Raw genomic sequence first — 22,429 nt, forward strand, 5'->3', positions numbered from 1 at the left:
GGGGAGAGATGGAATCAGTAGCACAAGGATCTGCCTTGTGATTCTCCCACAGGCCTGAGGACATGACCCACTTCCACTGGGCCATGGCTTTTTACCCTACATCAAAACTCAATGCTTCAGATTGTGGTGGTGAATCCCCCCAGACTTGTCAGGCCACACGGTGATCTAAGAAACGCTTGCCAGGCCTCGGCCTTGCTGAACAGTCCCTGGACCCAGCTCCTCTTGAGCTTTTCGGAAACACTGAGCGCTCCCAGGAACTTGTGCTGTCTAACGAGCTCCGGGGGTTTCGGTGAACAGCCCTGGAAACCACTTTTTTGTTGTCCGAGTGGCATGACATCCTTCTTCTCCCACTTTCAAAGACAGGCTGCTGACCCAGGGTGCGGCCATGATGGAGCATTTTACGACTGAGGCCCACTCTCTTGTGGCCCATAAACAGCGCTCCAAAAGGAGGCCCTTGGAGCTCTCCTGGACCACAGCAGCTGCCAGCAGCAGCCTCCCTCTGAGTGGGGCCTCTCAGAGCCAGCAGCTAGCTCTCAGGTTTGCTGCACTGGCAGGATGACCCATCAACAATGCATCCTGGGCCGTTAGCCCCACTCCTGGAGGCTCCAGTTTAACTACTGTTAAGCTTGACTGCTGTTAAGCTTTTGGGCCTTATTCCCTTTTATCCTTCTGCTTTCTGTCCCCTTCTCAAACCCACCTAAACACACTCTCACACCCACACACACATACACACACACAGATAGTTCACAGTATATTTCTCGTTTGATTGCATTTTGTTTGTTGCTTTTTTTCCCTTGTTGTGCCTTAAGCAACTAGTAAGTAATAGTGTGAATGCTGCCATTGAATTTTGTGTAGCTGTTGCTCAATATTCAATCTGGCTTTTACTGAACCTTGCTGGAGAATTTTTAAGCAATCTCAGAGACTTGTTTATAACAAGCCTTGGAAGCATGAGGCACAGGGTTGACACGGAAAAGCAGGAGACTCATTCCAAAGTGATGAGTCTAACTGTCCAGTTTTTTACTCTTCTCTTTATCACTCTAATAAGCCAAGCCAAGCTTTTTCTTGGAGGCAGAATGTGTATGGGATGCACCACAGTATTATCCCATAGCTCTGGGCTGAATGGCACCAAGACTAAGGAGTAAATAGATCTGAGGAACCCTTGTCACTTGTTATTGGCCTCAGAGTCCAATCATCCTTCTGCAAACAAGTTGCAAACAACACCGTTGGACTGCTGTCCTGGGTAAATATGCATACAGATGATGTCTCCAAAGCAGGGCATCTTTTCCCACGTCCTCTTCTTACCTATGAAATTGTGATTGAAAACACCCGTGAGCCAGATAGATCTGTGTGAGGTTGCAAAGGAGCAAAGCTTTGGCACTTGGGCACACTCCTCTTGATTTCTTTGCTCAGGCCTTTGGTGAGCACAGAATACATCTTGGTAGAAAACTTTTGACTGTACAGGATCTTTTGGGTCCATTGTCCCCCAAACATGTCACTGGTGGCCCCATTGTAATACCAAGTAGCAAAGAGCAGCACAAATGACACAAAGAAAACATGGCAAAAGAATAAGAGGAGATGCCCAGCGAGGAAAGGATGTGGTGAGACACTGGCACATCGAGTGAGCTGCACTCCCATAACCTCTAGGCTAGCAGGTCCTGGTCTCACATTCTCCTTTTGGTTTATTTTAATTGATTTCATTTTTCTAAAAATCATCAAAAATAAAATATATCCAATTAAAAAGATGTCATCAAAATTTAAAGATATAATCAAAGCACATTTATTCAAAACGATGAGAACGTATGTACATCTGTAACTATTCTAAAAATATTCTATAAAACTCTTTAGAATTCTAAAAATTCTATAAATCCTATTCTTGAAACATTCTTCAGACAGTCGGTAGCTTCTTCCTGAGCTTGGAGGCAAGAGAGCTCTTCTGGACTGGAGGCAAGGACTTCATGGGTAAGGGAACATCAGAAGTGTCCAGAGAAATCTTCTTGGTAAGACTGTAGCCAGCCCTATCTGCAAAGTGGAAAGACCAAGTGTAACTAAGACTGCAATGCAAACCTAAAGCATCTGAAGCTCCATATTTCATGGGACACATTTCCTGCCAACTTCTAAACAGCTGCACAGGGCAACATGCTCCTGCTGGCAGCCCCTTGAGGCAGCCCACGGGGAAAACCCTGACTCACTTCCACAGAGCTACCACAGGAACAGCCTGGCCCTCTGGGCTGTCCTGGGACAGCAGGGAGCCCAGAGCCCTGTGCCTTCCAGGAATGGCTCAGCTGCACTTGGACCCTCCTGCTCCTCTCCCTGCCCCACAGCTGAGCATCCCTACAGCTCCACAGGGGAACTGGGAGCAGCACAACTCATTGCAGGGGGCACAAGCAGGGCACAACTGTTCCCTGGCAATGTGCACAGGCTCTCCAGGCTGGCACCAGACCCCTCCTCCCACCAGAGATTGGCCCAGCTCCCCCCTCACCTCAGTGTGAGGCTGAGCCATGCTTGGCCTTCACCTTGTCCTCAGTCTGGAGTTGCTTCAGGCCCTCCATGCCATGACTAGGAAGGGCGATGGAAAGAGCGGGGGCAGATGCACACCCTTGCCTAGTGTTTTGTCATCTTTGGCACAGCTAAGTCAAATCCGGAGGTGTCCAACTAAGCACTTGGTCAGCTTTCTGGAGAACATCAAATCTTCACCATCCCAAAAGGTTTGAGAGGTTCTCCTGCACGTGTGGAGGCTTGCTGGCTGCACACTTCTTCAGCTTGGTGCCCATCACCTCACAGAGGGCATAGGCAAGCCTGGTGACCACCGTGCGGACGTTGGCGCTTCGGACAGGCAGCGCCTTGTTCTCCAGGAAGGACCAGAGCACGGGCAGGGCGTAGCGCTGGACGACTTCAGGGCTCCTGGCATAAACCCATTCCACAAGCTCTGCCGGGAGAGAGACACAGCTTCTTACTCACCAACCTCAATGCAAACAAGGACCCACCTCTAGTTTTGCTTCTTGGAAGTTGTTGCATCCCGAGTTGGTACAGTTAGGGAATTTAATAAATGTTAGTTAGACCGGTTCTATGTACCCCTATTTCCCCCTCATAATGGTTTGCTCCAAGCTGTATCACAGGAGCTCGGTCATGTCAATCTTGTAACCACTCCCCTTGCCCTCAGAAAGCTCTGTAGCAATCACGCCACCTCTGCAATCCCATTTGTCCCAGAACCCTGTACACACCCCTGTTATGTTCCCATAGGTTGTCGTGTTCCACGTCACTCCCCTGTTGTCTGTCCCCATTAGGCGAGGGGGGCTTCCGCCCCTGTCGGCCCGCCCCCTATTTAACCCCCTGCTCCCGGTGCCCCTATGCCATTTCTTCCCATGCTGGCTTGGGAACAGCTGCGTAATCCACCACTGCAGCCATGCAGGAATAGAGAGTTCTCCACCACGTGAGCAGGGTGTGCCATCTTCCCTCACCCTTTGTCTCATCTCAGCGTCTGGCTACGGCGTGGCAGACCCACGCGGAGGCACAACCCTAGAGCTCCGCGCACACGCGGCGGCCCCGGTCCAGCCCAGAAGCAGCGCACTAGCCGGACAGCCCTGCTGCCCGGGACCGGGGGATAAGAACGCACCGTCGCAGGAAGCCTCTCTGGCTAAGATCAGTGAAATAACACACACAGCCCCATGATCCAGAAAGAGACAAAGCAGCTGATCATCCTTGAAACAGAACCAGCAACCCCTCAGGACTAATTTCTCCAACCAGAGCCTTGTACCTGTGGCAGACTTCATACCTTTACTAAATCATTTCATAATCGGTTTCTGCATGAACAATGCCTGAAATGTCAAATTGCCTTTTATTTCCATTAAGAAGTTGCCTAAACCCACACTGAAGATTTGGAAATGCACCCTAGAGCGGCAATTCAGAGATTTCTAACAAAAGGGATGATTCCATGTTTGTAACTTTGATGTCAAGTGCCAAAAGTCTAATCTGAGTCTTCCTGTTGCTCAGTGGCACACAGCCAAGGGCACTATTAGAACACACTTCAAAACTCCAGCCCACCAGAGATGGCTGCTGCTCGACAGCTGGATTAGAAACATCGGGGACTCCCTGGTGTCTTTGGCAGAATGCTTTTGTGGCTTCCAACACGGAGCTGTTTCAAACTTCAGTGTGTCTTAGATAATTACCCAGACCCCACTGCCATGGCTTTTGGGTATCTTCACGTTTTAATGGCATTTCCCCTCCCAATGTTAATGGCATGTTTTCTTACAATGTGCACTGAAATAGGGGCACAGAGAAAGACAAATGCTACACAGGGGACTTAAATTTAACCGAAACACAAGTGTTTTCTCACATTTTCTCTGAAATCTTCTCTCTGCTCATTTTCTGAACTGAACTATATGCAACACAGACAAAAATTTACTACCAACAGGCTCCTTGCATGGCAGATTTGGCTGAGAGATCAAAACCTGAAATGCTCTGGAGATCATTCTTATTTTCTGGTCAGCCAAAATGTTATGTAGTAGCCATTTATCATTCTCTGCTGGAAGAGACTTCATTTTCTCTATGCTGTTAATCCACCTGCACCTTAATGCAACAATTCAATATTGAAACAGCTCCTGAAAGTACCCAAAACCAATTCTGCTAAGCAGGAAAGGGTTTACGGTACTCATTTCAAAATGGGAGCTCATATGAGTTTAAATGCAATTAAAGACATTGGTCACTGTGGAACTTGAGAAGAGAAAGAGCTGTCTGTTCCCACTAAATCTCAAAGAGGACATTTGCACTTTCTAAAGCAGTCTTCATTTATGTTGATTCCTTTCTTTGAAAAAGAGATCAAAATAACTGCAAAACTAAATTCCCTATTCCTAGAGATCTACTTTATTCAAATGCTCCTTTGTGGTGGTTTTAAAGAGCCTCTGACATTCCCAATGGCTGAACATGCCCTTTTCAGATTCATAAGGAAGACACAAAGTGTATTACACCCTGCATTTCAAGATGATGACATAATTAGCAATGGGTTTAGCCTCAGTTAAAGCAAGGCTATCAATCGTCTTCTCTCCTGTATATTGAGATTATCATTTTTCTATTCCTTGACTACAGCTGACATTGCAAGCTCCTCTGAGGAATCAATTATCAGCTGCATTTGTGGCATTTTGGACAGTGCTGACACAGGAAGACACTGTTTGCACACCCTGAAATGCTCAGTCCAATGCCACTTGGACAGCACAGGCAGGCAGCCTCAGCATTCTGCTTCTGCCCCTCTGCTCCCAAAGGCTCCCTTGCATTAAATCCGTGCCTTTAGGACGTGTGTTGAGTTTTTGACCTAAGCGGTGACCCCCAGGCTCTGCATGGTTCAGCCTCAAAACTTTCCAAGGGAAAAGCAAGAGTCTGTGATGACAAAACAAACTGATTCCTTGAAACAGCATCTGCCACCATTTTCCTTAAGGATCACAGATGTCCCTGAGCTGCCAAGAGAGAAACCAGCTCGGGTATTTTTAGCCCTCCCGTTCCTGGAGGTGGGTTCTGAGATGCCCCTGTGAGAGCTCAGCCCTAAGGCCGAGCGCTGCCCCCATCTCAGATGCTGCACAGCTCTACAGCAGCCCGGGAAAACCTGCCAAATACACCTGCCCTGGCTATTGGGCAGGAGAGACAAGCTCAGCACCTCCTGATTTGGAGGAGCTACTCTACTGCCTATTCCCAGGCATTCCCTGTAAATATTCCCTGGTAAAGACCTCTTGGCTTAGAAGGGGAGGCCATACCTGTGATACTCTCTGCGACATCCAGCAGAGCTTGGCCGCTCAGTTGACTCCATTGGTGGCTGAACTCTTTCATCAGTGATACTTTATCTACAAGTGAAACACATGTTTCTGCTCACTTGTCTGAGGTCATAGGAGAAAGGACAGTGAGGAGGCAAAGGGCAGGGGCAACCCCATTTCATAAAAGAAAGTAAATTTCTGCTGATTTTTGAATCCTTTTCATCTTTCCTTCCAGCCTACTTGGCAGGGGTTTTAAATTCCAAAAGAAACCCTCTCCTTTCACATTTGTAAATCTTAACTTGTCTGCTGTACCAGGAGCTTTGTTGAAACAATTCACATCAGGGATCTCAAGAGTTCAGTCACATGTAAGCAGTGAAAAGGTTTTGCATCCCAGAGCCAAAAGGAAGAAACCCATACTTGGGACACAGAAAGGCACTGAGTCAGGCAGTTCATCAGTTCACAGAGCAGCTGAGGAGGAGAAATTGGGAACTCCCCTTGGAGACCTGTCTCTTCAACACTCCATTTTTCAGGCATTTTCAGAGCTGACATAAATCTGTGTGGCAAAGGAATTTAGAGCAGCCCCTGCCCACGTAGTTATTTGCTAGAGCAATCTTGCCCCAGGCAAAACAACATGTGGAACAAGGCATCATTGACAGCTGGATCTAGACCTGCTTGTCATAAAGAAATGAACTTGGTGAATCATAAGTTCCCCTTTGAAAAAAGAAGACAAAGAAGAAAGATGGAAAATAGGCAGCTAATGACTATAATGTAGAGCTTTCCAGGTGGCTGCTCTGCAGAAGCTCTGATGGGCCAGTGCTCCCTTCATGCCAACAGCAAAGCTGTTCTTTTGGGAAGTCAAACGGGGCCCAAGCAAACTCCCAAACCCAGGTGCCTCTGAATTCTAGCAAAGCTGTAGTCCGGGACTTGCTCTTCACACAAGTAGCACAGAGCCCATGGCTCCTGGGAATTTTGGGAATTGCTGATCACATTCAAGCCTTTTGGGAGACTGGTGCATAAGGACTGCACCTCCACAGCTTCTGGTGGGTGTCGGCTGGAGCCTTCCACAGGTAACAGCAGCTATCAAGGCTCTCAGCGTTCTCTTGTGTCGCAGAGACAGAGACACACTTGAGGAGAGATCATGCCAGGGCTCAGCCTCACCTAAATGAGCGATGGATCCTTCCAGTGCTTTCACAGCTGCAGCATGAACCCCAGGATCCTTTGAGTTCAGGTTCTTTGTTATTCCTTCCACCAAACGGATGATCACCGGGTTCAGGGACTCTTCCAGGAGGCCTATGATTTCTGCCAGCACGTCCAGCGCCTTCTGCTTGACTTTCTTGTGGCTGTCAGATATTCTCAGGACAAAATAATCAAAAATCTGTGAAGAGAACAAGCAACATGAAAGCTGGAATAAAATGTCCTTGTTTGAAGAGTGGATGTAGCACTCAGTAGTGTAAGAGATGAAAGGGATCCTGTCTCTCAGGTCAGCACTTGGGTGCACAATTTCACTGTTTTCCTGTGGAACTCTCACTGGAATGGTTGTGCAACCTCATGCTGCTTGAAAGATTTTCTTCTGTTTTTAGGAGGTTTGGATGGGGACAGAATAGTTCCTATGGTATTTCTCTCCATCTATAAATCATTAAATCAATTCCATTTATTAATGCAAAAGGCTACCTATGCTTAACAAGTATGGAAGCAGATATTTACAATGCCCATTTTTCTATACAGTTGCCTCAAGTACTGAGGGCAATGACGCTTTTGCCAAAACTATGGCTGGAGGAGATCTAAGTTTTATTTTTTTTGGTCTCAGAGCCTGTGTCTGCAGAAGTGCAGGGCTCTGATCAACTCTTCCAGGATCCAGACCATTTCTCTGACTAACAGGTGCACTTCTGAAATGTAATGTGCTCTACAGCTCTCATTAGAGCAAGTTGCATCCCTCGTCAGCCACATCATCAGACAGCTTTTTCTGGAAAAAGCAGCTACTGGGAGGAGAAGGCAGAGATGCGTCCTTAGCTGTTTTCTTCCTTTTCCAAAGAGGAAAAAAGGCTCCCCAAAAAGGGGGAGCACTGTCTTTACATAGAGGAATAGGGACGAGGATGGAAATCAGTAGCCAGAGTTGTGCCTGTGCAAGACGAGATGTAGTTTACAGAAGTATTCTTTAAAACCCCCTGGGTTTAAACCAACCCAACCCAATTCTTTCAGTTCCTGGATTCTCTTCAGTTAACCCAACTAGGAGTAGGAGACAGTAGCAGTTACAACAGCAGAAAATTCTGTCATCCTCTGATGGACAGCATCAATAGGCACGTGCCAGGCAAATACAAGTTGACTGAAACAACTTGTCCTGAAGCCTGGAACTGAATTAAATTTGTCTGGGTAAGAGAGACCAGCCTGTCCCAAACAGCCAGGATGTTGTACCTAGCCACACTGAATTACCTTTACTTCTACGGGCTTAGGAAAGGAGCTAAAGGAAAGGAACAGTGAAGATAGCCTACATACTTCGACAATGTTAGTGGAGATGAGCTGGGGGCTGTTTTTGCACAGGTCTAGGAGGAGTGCCACTCCTTCCATCCGTGTCTGAAACCCCTTGGCTTGCAGGAGATTGTAAAGCTTCTGGAGCGGCTCCATTTCTTCCACAGCTGGACGTAACGTGACCTGGGCTTTTGCACGGTGTAGGAGGCATCCATCAGAGGTAGACTTCACTCTGGAAAACAAAACCAAATTAGGACCTGTTGGTGATAATACCTTCAGTTAATTGTGAGCAAAATATCTGGAGGAGCTATCCTAATGATGTGATTTCAAGCTAGAAAATCATGAGGATCTGAAGAACAACGTGGACCTTGTGACAATCATTATGGGAGGCAACCTGCAAGTAACATTCTCCCAGTGCTCACTCAGGGAAACCAAGGATGAGATGCATCTGATCTATCTTCAGGTGGCTTCCAAGGCACACTGGTCACAGTGCTTTGTGGGGAAAGAGAGACACTACTTCCAGGTTTAAATGCCTCCTCATATGGGACGTTTCTGTCTTCTAATAAGGAGACTGATCACTCTGGAGAAGTGTCTCTATGACCAGGCATGACAATCTGGAAAAGCAGCTCAGATGCATCTGAACGGATGAACAGGGACATATCTGAAGGGTCCAGAAAATCAGTAACAGAGATAAAAACAGAAGCCAGACATCCCAGAACAATGCTCACATTTCATTTGCTTCCCTAGAGACTTGATCCACAGCTTAACAAACCCACTGGGAACAATTCTCCTGGATCAACCTGTCTCTTCCATGAGCATGGGAAGATGCTAGCCATGCTACTGGGGCACGCGGTCACTTTCCTGACACCACTGAGCATGACAGAGCTAAAAAAACCCTCTCTGTTATAAGAGGAGCAAGTAGCTCTGCCATGGGCATGAAGAGACAGCAAGGACCAAATTCCTGTCTTAAATGCTGATTGCAGTACAGGAGGAAATCAACCAAACGTGCTGTCCATCAAGCAACGTATATAAAGAACAGGAATATCAAGACAAAAAGTCCATCTTGAGACACCTGTTGACCACAGTTGCTCAGGAACTGCCTTGCTACTTACTACTCAAACTTGGTACTGTTTGAGGGTAAGAAAACCATGATTCTGCCAGGCCAAACCACATGGATGAGAACTGCATCTTTGTGGAATGGCATCTTGCTTCTAGACTGGGACTTCTCATCAAAACACCCATCTGAAAAAGACTCCACTCAGATGGAAAAAAACCCTGGTTGAATTTACTTGTCCCAAATCAGGCGGCAGAAACTGGGCCCTCTCCTAGCCTCCACAACGCTGCCCTTGCCACAGCACTGGATCATCTAAGCGGCAACTAATGGGTGTCCTTTTGTCTCTCCATTTATATGGAAAGCCCTCCGGGGAAGTTGTGTTCAGTGTAATGCAGAAGTGGACATTTTCTATCCAAGAGCATTTGTAGGGAAAGGAAACAATCTGTGGGCCTGGGCGTCTCTGCCAGAAAGATTTTCCTGAGGAAGAGGCATGTAAAGCTTGTCATGTGCTTGGTCACATCTCACAAAAGTGCTCCATACCGTTTGCTAGAAGGCAGTGTGGCCTGGGGCTTCTTCGAGCCATCGTTGCTCTTCTCCACCGGCTCCTTGACAGCTGGGCATTCGCCCTTCTGGTTTTCCATCCCCTACAAAGACATGGAGAAACCCCATCAATCTTTAGAATATAAAATAGGAAATTCCCATTTTCAAGCAGCAGTTGGAACCAGGATCACTGCTATCAAGGCTTAGGGAAACATTTCTTAACTTACAGAAGGAAACAGACCAGAGATTCAGTGATGCCAACTCTTTGTTTTCAATAGCCCAAGGCAGGTTATGGGTGCTACCATACTGAGCAGCAGTCTAAAATCCCAAATTCTTTAATCTTGAGCATTAATGGGAATAATGCAAACTGGTAGGCAGTGAGTGTTCTTAAAGGAAGCAGCAGAAAAAATTGGTCTCTTTGGGGGTCGGCCCATCGTGCTGGAAGTTGATTTGGTTCTACACTTACTCTCCTTGTGCCTGCACAAAGGCACACTCCCTTCTATATTTTCAATAAAAAAGTAAAATGCCCCTCCAAACAAACAAAGGATTTTTTCGCTGGATGCTGCTGGATTCACCAAGCTTCTTCCAGCTGCACAGGGCTTGAGTGCAGGGCAGTATTCCCAAAAGACAGACAGTAATTGTAGCAACTAGGCTTGACTTGGACATCTTTTGTGTATTTGGAAATTTTCTTGGTACTACTATTTCCGGTGCCTTTTGCAAAGACGCCGTTATCTTCAGACTCTGTTACTTCTATTCTCACTTAATTGCTTGACTGGGGGCAGAGCAGGGAGAGCATGGTGGAGGCCTTACTCTTAAATGTAAACCCATGTTCTCCTTTTTCCCTTTCCTCTTTGTGACCGATATTCAAAATCTTCAAAGCCCCACTTTTTCCTGAATAATATCAGTTCCTTTGTGGCCTGCAGATGAACAGGCTGGGGATTTACAGCTCATTCCCAGGTGCAAAATGATTCAGCCGAAGAGGAATGAGATAAAGACAGATTGGGTATGTTGGATCTCATATTAGCAGTGGCAATACTTGCACAAAGAAGACATTTCTCCTGCCAAGCACTTACTTTCACCTTAAGTCTTCTCAGGATATCTTCCAGGTCACGCATGGAAAGAGAGCGTTCCAAAAGCATTTCAAATTTTTGGTGACTCAGCAACATCTTCACCATCTCCTGTCCATAATGCCTAAGGAAGGATGGAAGGAAGGATGGGAGAAAGGAAGGGAGGAAGGGAGGAAGGAGGGCAGGAAGGAGGGCAGGAAGGAAGGGAATGAAAAAGTGAACAAAGGAAGAGTGTTAACAGAAGAGGCTGATACCTTAAAATCAATCAGGTGCAATCCTTGCATGAGAAGGCATTACCTACTCAGCAAAGAGGGAGATTTCCCTCCACTTGTCACTGCCGAGTGTTGTCAGGTGAACACAAGAGAGAAGAGAAGAATGTGGGGCCACAGAAAAATACCATCTCACTCTGAAACTGCGGGTGTTCCCAGGGAACAAGCAAAACACATCTGCTTTGCTGTCAGAGCCTATTAGCAGTGTCTTGCTGCCATTGCACAATAATTTGCCTTTCTTTAACTGGCAGGGAAGCCAGGACAAAACTCCTCATGCATCCTGTTGATTCTTCTATTCTATAGGTATGCACAGGGGCAGCTAGTTGCTCTGGCATTCGTGGCAGCTATTAATGGGAATTTCATCATCAAAGTAAGGGGATTTTGGTGGTTTGGGTTGATTTGGCCACTAGCAAACCACAGTTTTCTTCAAGAAGAAATTTGGAGGCCACTGAGCCACAGATGACAGCATTGCAGAAATCTGCAGAAGGGGTTTAGAAAGACTGAATACATTGGCTAACAACCCCTGAAATATTTCTAGTAAAGTCTTCATGAGAAAGAGATGTTTGGGATCCTTCAGTGATGAACATTAGCCAACACTTTGGCTTTGTGTTGTGCACCTAAGGCCAAAGAAAACTGTTTGACTGGCTCATCGGAGCTCTTTTGGTCTCAGTAAAGGATCCTTCAAGTCACAGGAAGTTGGCAATGCACCTTTTTGCTGGCCAACCTCAGGTTATCCACTCCAGTCATTTCCCCAGGCAACCCAAAGCAGTGGTCACAGCACCAAGGCTGACTGAGCTCAAGAAGCGTTTGGACAATGCTCCCAGGCACGTGGAGTGACTCTTGGGGTGCCCTGCATACGGCCAGGAGCTGGACTGGATGACCCTGACAGGTCCAATCCAACTCAGCATATTCTCCGAGTCTATGCCCCTTAGCCACACAGTGAGGTCACTTATTACTTCCTTTAGTTCCACTCATTTGTGGTTTTACCTTTCTAGCCAGACAGGAAAGGGTTTTCCTGTTTTAGGAGGCGAAATGAAGATCATTACCTTGTGTCCTGGTGACAGTCCTGAGCAAGCACCCCTGCCACGTGTGCCAGCCTCTCAGCCCTGGGTGTGTCTGCGAGCTTTGTGACTCCAATTCTCTCCATCAAGGACAGGAGGAGTTTGGCCGCACACTTCCGCACCTGGGCGTGGCAGCTCCTGGGAAGAAGAGAGCAAACCCTGGGGCACAGGCAGAAGGAGCAACAGCAGCACGGGCCATGGCCAGAGCCTGCTCCCTGTCTTCACTGGGGGAAGGAGGCCTGGGTTCTCCCTGCAACTTCAGAAAACCTGTAGAAGCTTCTGTCCTCAGATAAACACAAAGCTAGCATTGTACAGCAGGACTGCCTGCAAGGAAGAGGGAGGAATTCAGTCTCCCTGCACTATCTGATGCTCAATTTTGTGCATAGTATGTTCTCTGAGAAAGATTAAAGAAATAGATCCCATATGAATTTTTTACACATTAAAAACCATTCATGCTGACCCATCAGAGGGCACCCACTACACAGAGCTGCAGCAGGATTGAGGCTCTTTCCACCCATTTCCCCCCAAATCTGCAGACCTCTGGAAAAAAACAAATGCAGGGAAAACACGCTGTGGGCTGTGAAGGTGCAGAACATCCAGCAATGCAGCTGGTTTCTTCTGTCAGACTTGGCAACAGACACATCCGAGTGTTTTTCCCTATTGCAAAGCTGAGGAAAGGGTGGCAGGCATTTTAGCCAGGTTGTCCTGTTCTAGAGAGTGCCTCTTGGGAACTATCAGGCCCAGCACCACCCTTTAAGGCAGGATTTCCTTCAGCTGTCCCATGGCAGCCGGCCTGTGAAGGTGCCTGTAAAGTGATTCATCATCTCCAGGCTAACATGAAACATCAGTTGGAATAGAAAGTAGAGCTCTAAGGCCAGGACAGTGGTACAAGACTCCTTTTGGCAAGAGCTGCACCTGCTGTGCAGGCTGTGCCACACCCAGCACATTCTCCCCCATGTGCTCCACGCGCCAGCAAGCACCCTCCGCCTTTCTCAGGTTAATGGCATCAGGAGGAGACATGGTTTTTCCCAGGGCCTCTGTGGTTAGCGCTGTGAAATATCCAACAGCGCTCACAGCTGCAATTGCACTTGTCCCTCTTCCCACAAAAGCTCAAGGATCTATCCTTGGCCCTTGCAGGCACTTTCACTTCCCCACTGTTCACCACGTCTAGGAAAATCTGACAGACTGAGAGAAGTCCAGGAAGCAGCAGGAAGCTGAGTCAGAGGAGCTTCAGTCTGGATATCAGGAAAAGGCTTTTCACCCAGAGGGTGCTTGGGCACTGGAACAGGCTCCCCAGGGCAGTGGTCACAGCACCAAGCCTGGCAGAGCTGAATGACCATTTGGACAACAATCTCAGGCACTTGGTGTGACCCTTGGGCTGTTCTGTGCAAAGCCGAGAGCTGGACTTGGCGATCCCGAAGGGCCCCTTCCAACTCCCCATATTCTACAGTTCTGTGATTCTGAGAACTAATAGGCTGCAGGAGGGCAGAAATAGGTGACAAGAGGAAAGAAATGAGGTTGGTCAGAGAATCAAGTCCCTGAGTTCACAGAAGATGCAGGATACAGGAGCCTTCTCTCCCACCATTCCCATTCTCTCTCTCATGCCTTCCCCCTCCCACACGCTAGAAGGTGAGGAATATCACTGAAAGAGGAAGAACCTACTTGACTCCCCTGTCCATGAGAGCAGTCATTGCTCGTGCAGGAGTCACATTCTCCACCATGATCCCCAGGGTCTGACTGGCTGCTTTCTGAACAAACTCTGGGGAGTTCCACACCATCTGGAGAAGGACTGGAGCAACCTCATCCACCTCAGAGTCCATGTCCTTCTTGAAGGTCGCAAAGAACTCTCCCAGAGTGACAATTGCCGAGTAGGACACCTTGGAACGCGGGTTGGTCACCTGGGGAAGTCATGAGGGGAAACATAAGAATCACCTTGAAAAGAAATCAGCTGCCGTCAACAGAAGTCCCAGCAAATGACAACACATCCCGCTGCGTCCAGAGGAACATAAAAGCACAATAAGAGCACAAGAACACAATCAGAGAAAGCGCTTACTCTGGCATCAATTTCTGGCCTCAGACCTGCTTACTGCAGGCCTAAAAAAAAAAATTTACTAAAGTGTTTAACTTAACCCTTCTAAAATGGCCGCTGCTTTGATTTTAGGCCCTTTTACTAGAAAATTAAAACAAGGGCCGCTTTCAAATCATAAAGGCACAAGTCAAAAAGATAAAAGAGTCAGGTGCTTCTGTTCCAGAAAGCAACACCAGCAGTTGAAGCACTCAGCCAGGAAACAGAAAACACAGCCTCGGGTCTGCAGGCTAATTTGCAGAGCTCAATTACAGCTTGGGCAGAGATTGGGATTGTGCTAAATAATGTCATTAGCATCTCAGCATATGCACATTGCAATATAAAGGCACCTCACTTAAAGACAAGTGTCAGATATAGAGCTACATGTACACACAGATCCTACAGATAGCTGACAGATGTTAGAAATAGAAGGTCTAAAACCAGAACTGAAGATGCACCCTGAGCACACATGGGGATGAAGAAGCACATACCTACTCTACACCCCATGTATGAAGTAAGGGGAACAATTCAGAGCAATGTTCTCACCTCGCTGGTAACTGCCATGCAAATTTCCCGAAGTCTAGAAAGCAGGACTGCTGAATGGGACTCGGCCAGCTGTTTGATGTTGAAGAGTCCCTTCTCCTTCAGCTCCCTGCAAGGCAAATAACAAAAAGCTTGCTATTTCTCTCCATCCAAGAACTAGGCAGCACCCTCTGAAATGACAGGCTGGCAGCTCATCCAAACCACGGGAGGTGCTTTTCAAGGAGCACTTAGTGAAATCGTGGAATGCGTTGCCACAGGATGCTGTGGCTGTCAATCGCATACACAAATCCAAGAGGCAAAGAGAGGGGTTTCAGAGACTTCAGAAGACAGGCTTTCTGAAATCTCTGGCACATGGAGTCCCTCTGCCACTGCTTCCTAGAAGCTGTGAGAGCGGGCCATGCTACTGTTTCTTGTCACCTCCCTTTCCCTGAGACACAGTCCCATTGGGCTGTTACTGGGGCATTTTCCTTCTTTGTCAGCCCCAGCAGGCAGTTCAGCAGTGAGAGTCTGCACTGGCCCTCTGGAGCTGAGTTTCCACTCTTCAATCTAGGCCTGAGTGTCACTCACTCCACTGCACCTCACACATTCCCCAAAAAAGCAGCAGGATGTCCCAGAAGATTCCCCCCCTGGGCAAGAACTGTCGAAACTCTGGCTTTTCCCAAAAGCCCCTACCTAAAACAACCCCCACTACAGCAACATGTTATTTAAAAGTTGCAAACAACTCCATCCCCCAGCACGGGCCTTGTGCAGGCCCTCAGGTAGAGGAAGGTCTGTGAGGCATCAGGGCTGCAGCACAGGGCTGGTGACCGATCCCACAGGCACCCCTGGGTGTCATCCTGACCCCCCACACCTGCAGAAGCTCTCTGCACCTCACAGGACACCAAAGAGAAATGGGGAAGAGAAAGCAGAAAAGAAAGGGCAGAGCAGAGGCGACTGCACAAGGACATGCATGATGGCAGATTTTTCATGCTTATCCCTGTGTGAATGGAGGCCTTACCCCTGTGTGAATGAAGCATCCACCAGGGAGTGATCAAAAAGACACCAAAAAGAAAACCCATATCACCTAACATTTGTAGTGTTATCACCTCTGGGCCTCCTTCTGCTTGTGTATAATTTTGGGACACATTGGGAGCATTGGCCAAATATCTCAAGCCCATATGAAGCAGTGAGAAGGAAAAAGTTGAAATCCAAAAGTGCCAGATTCCTAGAGGATTTTCTTTCTTTTTCCTTCTCCTCTGCCATGAGCCCTTCAGGAGTAAGGACAGGCTGAGGGACTTGAAAGCACAACTCAGTCCATTTCTCAGAAAGAGGAACTCCCTGGAGCTGCTGCTGGGTCTCCCGTGCAGGAGGTCCCAGGGAGACCCTGTCACCTGCCACTGCTGTCAGACCAAGGCTCCCAAATCTCTGCACTCAAAACTGCTGCCATCCTGCTTCTGCCCTTCAGCCAGCAAATCATCTCATTCCAGAGCTTTCTCTCTTCCCTCAAGATTTCCTTTGCAGCTCCATGGAGCAGCAGGCAAAGCGAGGAAACAGCACGGACCTGCTGCAGCTGGAGTACTGCTGCAGAGCAAGGCCAAGAAAAGGCTGCTCTCCAACCTTTATCCTCTCACTGCTCTGCAGTGCTTTCACCAGTGCCCTTTGGCCCTCTGGGCTCTCGGGGCTCAGAGGCACTAGCAAGACACGCTTCTGACCTGCCTTAACGCTAAGAGGGACACAGAGTGAACGGGGCCTTTCTTACCAGGCATCGCTGCCGAGCAAGGAGAGTGCCTCCAGCAGGGACTGCTGTGGGTCTGAAGAGGCTGTGTCCTTCTGCCCCTTCCCACGGAGCGGCTCCTCTCGGCGCTCGGCACCAGTGGCCGTCTGCGAGGTCACTGTGAGGAGAGGGTCGGCCATGGGTGCTGCAGCCCCGGGCAAGGCACGCCGCCATGGAGCGGCCTGCAGCCCCATCTCCCAGCCAGGGTTCCGTGTGGCACACACTGGCACTGGGTCAGACAATTCCCTGCTGTCTGGCTCCTGGGACTCCTTGCTTTCTCCCAGCCTCCCCCAGCGTGTTAATCAATTGACCTGGGTTTGCCTTAATTGGATTTTTTGGTAAGGAAAAACTTTACAAGGTATGAGAAAAATGAGATGATAGATGCATTTCTTATGAAACCCCTTTGTCATCAGAAGAACTGTCAATCAAACATTTCATGTCGTGCACTCAAAAGCTCATTTTCTAATGTGTAAATGAATACATTTGACCTGTCTAACATGATGGAGTAACTCAAAAGTAGATTTGCTGTTCATTCTCAGGACAGGCTCTGGGCCCAAGATCCCAGCTGTGCTGGCTCAGGCAGGAGGCAGTTTGTGCTCCTTGTGCAAGGACAAACCCGTGCAGGAAAAAGCTGCCAGGGAGCAGGCTTACCTGAGGAGTTGCGTGGGAAGCTGCCATCCCCATGGATGAGAGGCTTATTGGGCAGCAAGGGCACGTTGTCCTGCTTCCTCAAGACCTTCTTCCTCAAGGCACTACCAGGGTGTTTTGTCTGCACTCTAGAAGCTGTGCCATTGACAGGCGGTCGGCTAAAGGCTGCAGGCACCAAAGAGGAGCTTATAAGTGGAGGGTGCTGGACAGGTTGGCAATGGTGAAGGTGGGAAGCTGATATTCTGCTACTGACTGAGTGAGGCCATGGGCAAGACACTTCATGCCTCCGTATTTTTCTTTGGGAAACAGAAATAAATCCTATGCAAGCTTCCACTCAGATGCAAGCCAAACAGCCCCGCAGTCCGATTGCAGCGATGTGTAAAGGGCAAGCAAGTGGTCAAAAAGGACGACCACAAGTGTAGCCACCACTTACTTGCTTCAGCTGCATCCCCGGCCTCAGGTGTCTCAGGAAGAAGCTGCAAGAAGCTTTCCTTTTGTCTATTTTTCTTCATCTGTTCCACCAAATACTCTATGTCCTCCGGCTCTAAGTTCTCATCAGCCAACTTCCACAACGCAGCACGGATCTAGTTGCAATGGAAATACATCACAGACTGTAAGCAGAGACACACAAACCAGCCACAACATCTCAGCACGGGCACAGAGTCCATAGAGTGCCATAGGCTTTGATGTAGCTCCATATACATTCCACTAGTTTCAGAGCAATGTCTCCTGTCCTCAGCTTGGCAATTACACACAGTGAGGTGGAACACTTCAGTACCATAACCTTCTACTGCTGCAACTGGAGCCTATGTCAGGAAGCCCTGCTTGAAGCATGAAAAGTCATAGGAGTGCCCCAAGACAGATGAAGGGCTCACATGACCGTGAGCAGGCAGTTCAGTTCCTACAGGCCATGGCAGGAGAATAAAAACCATGTGCAATACCCAGCAAGGAGGAGTAATTAGCTGCTGCTTTACACTCATGGCCGGGAATTGCAGCTGTTTCTCACTTCCTGCCTTCTGAAGGACTCAGCTCTGAAGGACTCTGAAGGACTTGGTCTCTGAGACCACGAGACCAAAAGGAGGAGTCACGTGAAAACAAGTTGCAGAAACACTGATGTTAATGAGCAGAAAACTGGAGAATGAGAGGGCTGAGAGGTACAGCCACAAAGGTAAGCAGGAAAAGTCAAACTCTCCCATTTTATTTGGCAGCCTTGCTTACCCTCAACGTTAGTATCATTGCTTCTCTGCTTTTGAGGGTGCACTTTGCCTACATTCACTGATGTGTGGCTTGCTCTGCCATTCAGAACTTCTCTAAAACAGCCTTTGCACAAAAAGAATGCTTCTGGCATGACCTTAGCACCATCTCCAAACCAGGGACATTTGCACCACTGGAAATAGCCAAGCGATTGCTCTGTCGCTGTCAAGTACATTCCCAAGTGAATCCCTATCCCCATCCCCCAGGAGGGGAAGATTATGATTTTCAGTGACATTTTGGGCCAAGTACTAAGTAGCCACTGGAAAGGAAGTCTGCTCATCCCTGTCCTTATTCCTTACCTTTCCAAAGACCTCCCTCAGCTCTTTGTCACTGGTAAGAGCAGGACAGGTGGGATGATCCATCTCCTTGGCCCGGCTCAGTGGGAGGCCTGGTAATGGAAGCAAAGGTTCTTGTACATCTCTGGCAGACTTCAAGCCCCCCAAAATGCCATGCTGGGCAACAGGCCAGATAGGTTCCAGATTGCAGAGCTCCCATAGGACACTGAGATTGGGATTGAGAGCAGCAAGGGACATATGCCTAGACCCTCTCCCAAGGGATGGGCTACTGGCAGCAGCCATGACATTATTCTGTTGGCCAGCAGACTGAAACCTGCTGCATGATGAAGGCCAGAGCCCCTGGATGCTGGAGAGCCTCTCTGTTTGATGAGCCTCCTTTACAAGTGTTGCTTGTCAAGGATCAGGCACGGCAGGGAGGGAGGACAAGGCAGAAGGCATCTCCTCCCCCAGCCTCAGCCTGCAACACTGACACAGGCAGAGAGATCGGGAAGAGATTTGTCATCGTGAACCTGCCACAGGTGGCTTTGGGCTTGTGCTGTCAGAGGGTGACAAACTCAGACCCTGCATAGGCTGCATCCATTTGGCAGTCCATCCTGCATCCATTGCAGTCCAAAGGACTTTCTGTCATAGGAGGATTCCCTATTTCTGCCAGGGCAAAACCTGGCAATGTCCATGAATCTCCTTCAGACCTCAAAGGGCTCAGCTCAGAAACTGCCCCAAGGAAAGGTTTTCTCCTCCAAGGGCAGGAGGAAGGAGTTGGAAGGTTTCTCATTTCTTGCTAAATGCCTTCTTTTTCCCTACTGATGGTGACACTAGAAAGGCTGCAGGGACATAAAAGCCACGATCAGGATGGAGAGGAATGTGTCCTTTTCCTGCGCTGCATTTCCAGGGCCCCAAGGTACCACCCAACACTTCACACAGAAGGAATTTTCACTGCACCACCAGAGCACACTCCCAAGTGACTGGGGGACTGGGCTGCGGGACATTCCATTGAGCCCATCAAGGAATTGAAATTAATTTAAAGAAATTTTGAAAAGAATAGGTTTTAACCAAGTTTTCCAAATGTCATTTCTGAGTCAAGACAAGAATGGTCATTCTAGGATAGATATCTCCTGTACCTACCTGCATCTTCAGAGTTCTTGTCTTTGCTTCTGCTGCTGGATCTTGGCCTTGAGAAAATGGAGCAGAAAAGAACACATGAGGAGGTAGAAAGAGGAGGGAGGGAATGGGTGTTGCATGAAAGAAGGCAAACCTGCTTAGCATGGTCACTCTGATGAAGGAGGAAATGCAACACATAAACCCAACAAAATACAAAGCAGATTAGTTATCCTTAGGCTTTCTGTTGCTGCTGTCACACAGAGCTGGCCAACTCTGGCTGAAACACAGCAGTCATTCTTCAACTTGCATCTCAACTCCCAAACTCTGCTGCCTCTCCTTTTGGAGCCAAGTGGCTCCTCCAGCCTCTCTGAAGCTGCAAGAGCTGCTGAGCTGAGACACAAGTCTGTATGCAGGGCAGCTACTTTTGTACTGCTGTCGGAGATTGACTTTGCCTTCTCGTGCCTTACCCTGGTGACAGCTTTGTGCTACATGTGTTCAGAGCACTGCTGTCTCCTGAGAATAATATTACACCTCCTGGCTCTTTCCAGAATCAAAAGGGTTTTTCCAACTCAGCTGCTAGGGAAGGATATTCAGATTGCACTTTAAAAGCTCTACTGAAGAGTTTCAATTGGAATGATACTGCTGTGACTCCGTCTTTATTGTTGCCATTGGCTTAAGATTGACAGCTACATTTTCTCACACATATACAAGCCAAGAACGTTCCATTGGGTACAGTCCTCTGCCTCTTCTCTTGCACCTTGCCCTATTTGATTTTAAGCCCAGAACTAAATATTAAATATCAATCAGATTAGACATCTATACCCCAAAATTTATAGGGGATCTCATTTCACAGTGGAGGCCCAGGTACAGTGATGGGATGTACGCCTGATGATTACAGAAGCAGCACCTGAATTTGCAGACACCTCTCCAGTAGCCAGTATTTGCCCAAGCATATTCTCCTGGTTGCAGAAGTTGACAGTCAAGGATCACAGGATTCCAAGATCTGCATGATCCACACCCATGCAATACAGTTGCCAAATGACACCACAACCAACAGAGAGGGAATCAATAGCCAAGTGCAGCAGAGGACCCATCTTGAGGTGCTTTTAAACCCTGTCTCCTCTTCCCCAGCACCACCTCTGCTCTTGGGGCGTTGGTGCTGGGTTTGACATCATGCTGGATCATCGTGGATGGGCAAAATGGTGAATACACACAGGTTTGCCTACATACATCGGACAGCTGACAGTGCAAAAAACCTCATGAGCTGGGAAGAGTGAGGTGAACAGCACACTGGAGCAGCAGACACCTTGGCTTACCTCATCTCCCGGGCCTCCTTGAAATCCAGCTGCAGAGAGCTTGGCAGGGACCCTGCCGCACTGCCCACAGGGGGACTTCCTGCCCTGCGTATAGGGGGGATCAAAGGCAGTCCCAATGACCCCTTCTTCATATCCCCTCCGATGGAATACAGCATACTCTGGAAAGAGCAGAACACAGTGCTCGGATCAAGCATCCAGTCTGGCCCCCATTCCAGCCTCAAGACACTTAGCTATGCACTTGATTGGGACTTGGAAGGAAAGGTCAGACATATGGAGCATCATGGACTAGGGCAGGGAAAGGTGACCTAGGAAAAGGAAGTGGGTGAGGAAGAGACCATGTCCCAGATTTGCCACATCTCCCCTTCTGCTCAGTTCTCTGCAAGTGTGGCTGCATTCCCTCATACTTCCTATCAGGATGTTTTGGGTTGCCACTGCCTCCACTGGCCTTTTGGATGGCAGAGGAGTGGGTTTAAGATCACTATTCTCTCCTGCCCCTAAAGTGCCTAACAGCCAGGGCAGATCTCCAGCCAATGCCCACAAAGCCATTCTGCAGGATGTCAAAACCTGCTTTCCTCAAGCCCCTCCTTTCTTCTGCTGCTGCCCTTCCCTCCTACAGTTCCCCAGCAGCCTTTGAGCCCAAATGCTGCTGAGCTCTCGGGATGCTCGCTGCTCTCCAGCTCCCACACATCCATCATCTCAGGCTCACTGGCATTTAGGAAGTTCAGCAGAGCTCCCTGCCCTGCTGCTCTTTGGAAGAGCTCTGCCTGCTTAAGTTCCTCCAGGGCCCACATGCCATGGCCAGCAAGGGGGGTGGAGGCAGCGAGGGCAGATGCACACCCTTCCTTCATATCCCATCATTTCTGGCAGAGCTGAAGAGCCAAATCTGAATCTGTTCAAACTTCATTGAAAGGCTCAGTTCATGTCAGAGACACACTGGGCCCTATCTCAGCAAGGCTGAAATCAAGTACTCAAGCTTTTGACTGGACTTTTTTTTCCAAAGCGGTTCTTCATCAGCCTCCTCCTGCGCCTCACCGCAAACCCAGAACAAGTGCAGGTCCTGGCCCTGCTGCAAAGGCAGTCGTGGGTCTGGGCTCTGGGCTGCTCTCCCCATGGCCACCTCCCACCACTTCCCTCTGGACAAAGCCATGCCAGAGCTCACAGCTGCCCAGAAGCTGATGAAGTCTAGAAATAGCAGCAGCGACAACTGTGCAGAGGGTGTGCTTCTCACAACTCAGAAGCTGCGACAACCTGGAAGTGACTT

The 22,429-nt window shown here is 48.5% G+C and overlaps 1 protein-coding gene across 1 annotated transcript; it reads right to left on the reverse strand.

Annotated features, from left to right (window-relative positions):
* Positions 1-1,866: 1,866 nt before the first annotated feature.
* Positions 1,867-22,279, reverse strand: LOC137471942 (TOG array regulator of axonemal microtubules protein 2-like). Its single transcript, XM_068186649.1, has 15 exons — positions 22,201-22,279; positions 21,169-21,326; positions 17,638-17,788; positions 17,208-17,369; positions 16,542-16,674; positions 14,807-14,912; positions 13,858-14,093; positions 12,181-12,333; positions 10,872-10,989; positions 9,799-9,902; positions 8,232-8,436; positions 6,897-7,113; positions 5,742-5,828; positions 2,480-2,926; positions 1,867-2,019 (listed from the first exon to the last, which is right to left on the reverse strand). Exons 1-14 carry the CDS (start codon positions 22,277-22,279, stop codon positions 2,691-2,693), a joined length of 2,145 nt encoding a protein of 714 aa, XP_068042750.1. The 3' UTR covers positions 1,867-2,019; positions 2,480-2,690.
* Between the last annotated feature and the right edge of the window lie 150 nt (positions 22,280-22,429).

Source organism: Anomalospiza imberbis, chromosome 3 (genome assembly GCF_031753505.1).
Source record: "Anomalospiza imberbis isolate Cuckoo-Finch-1a 21T00152 chromosome 3, ASM3175350v1, whole genome shotgun sequence".
Classification (NCBI taxonomy): domain Eukaryota; kingdom Metazoa; phylum Chordata; class Aves; order Passeriformes; family Viduidae; genus Anomalospiza; species Anomalospiza imberbis.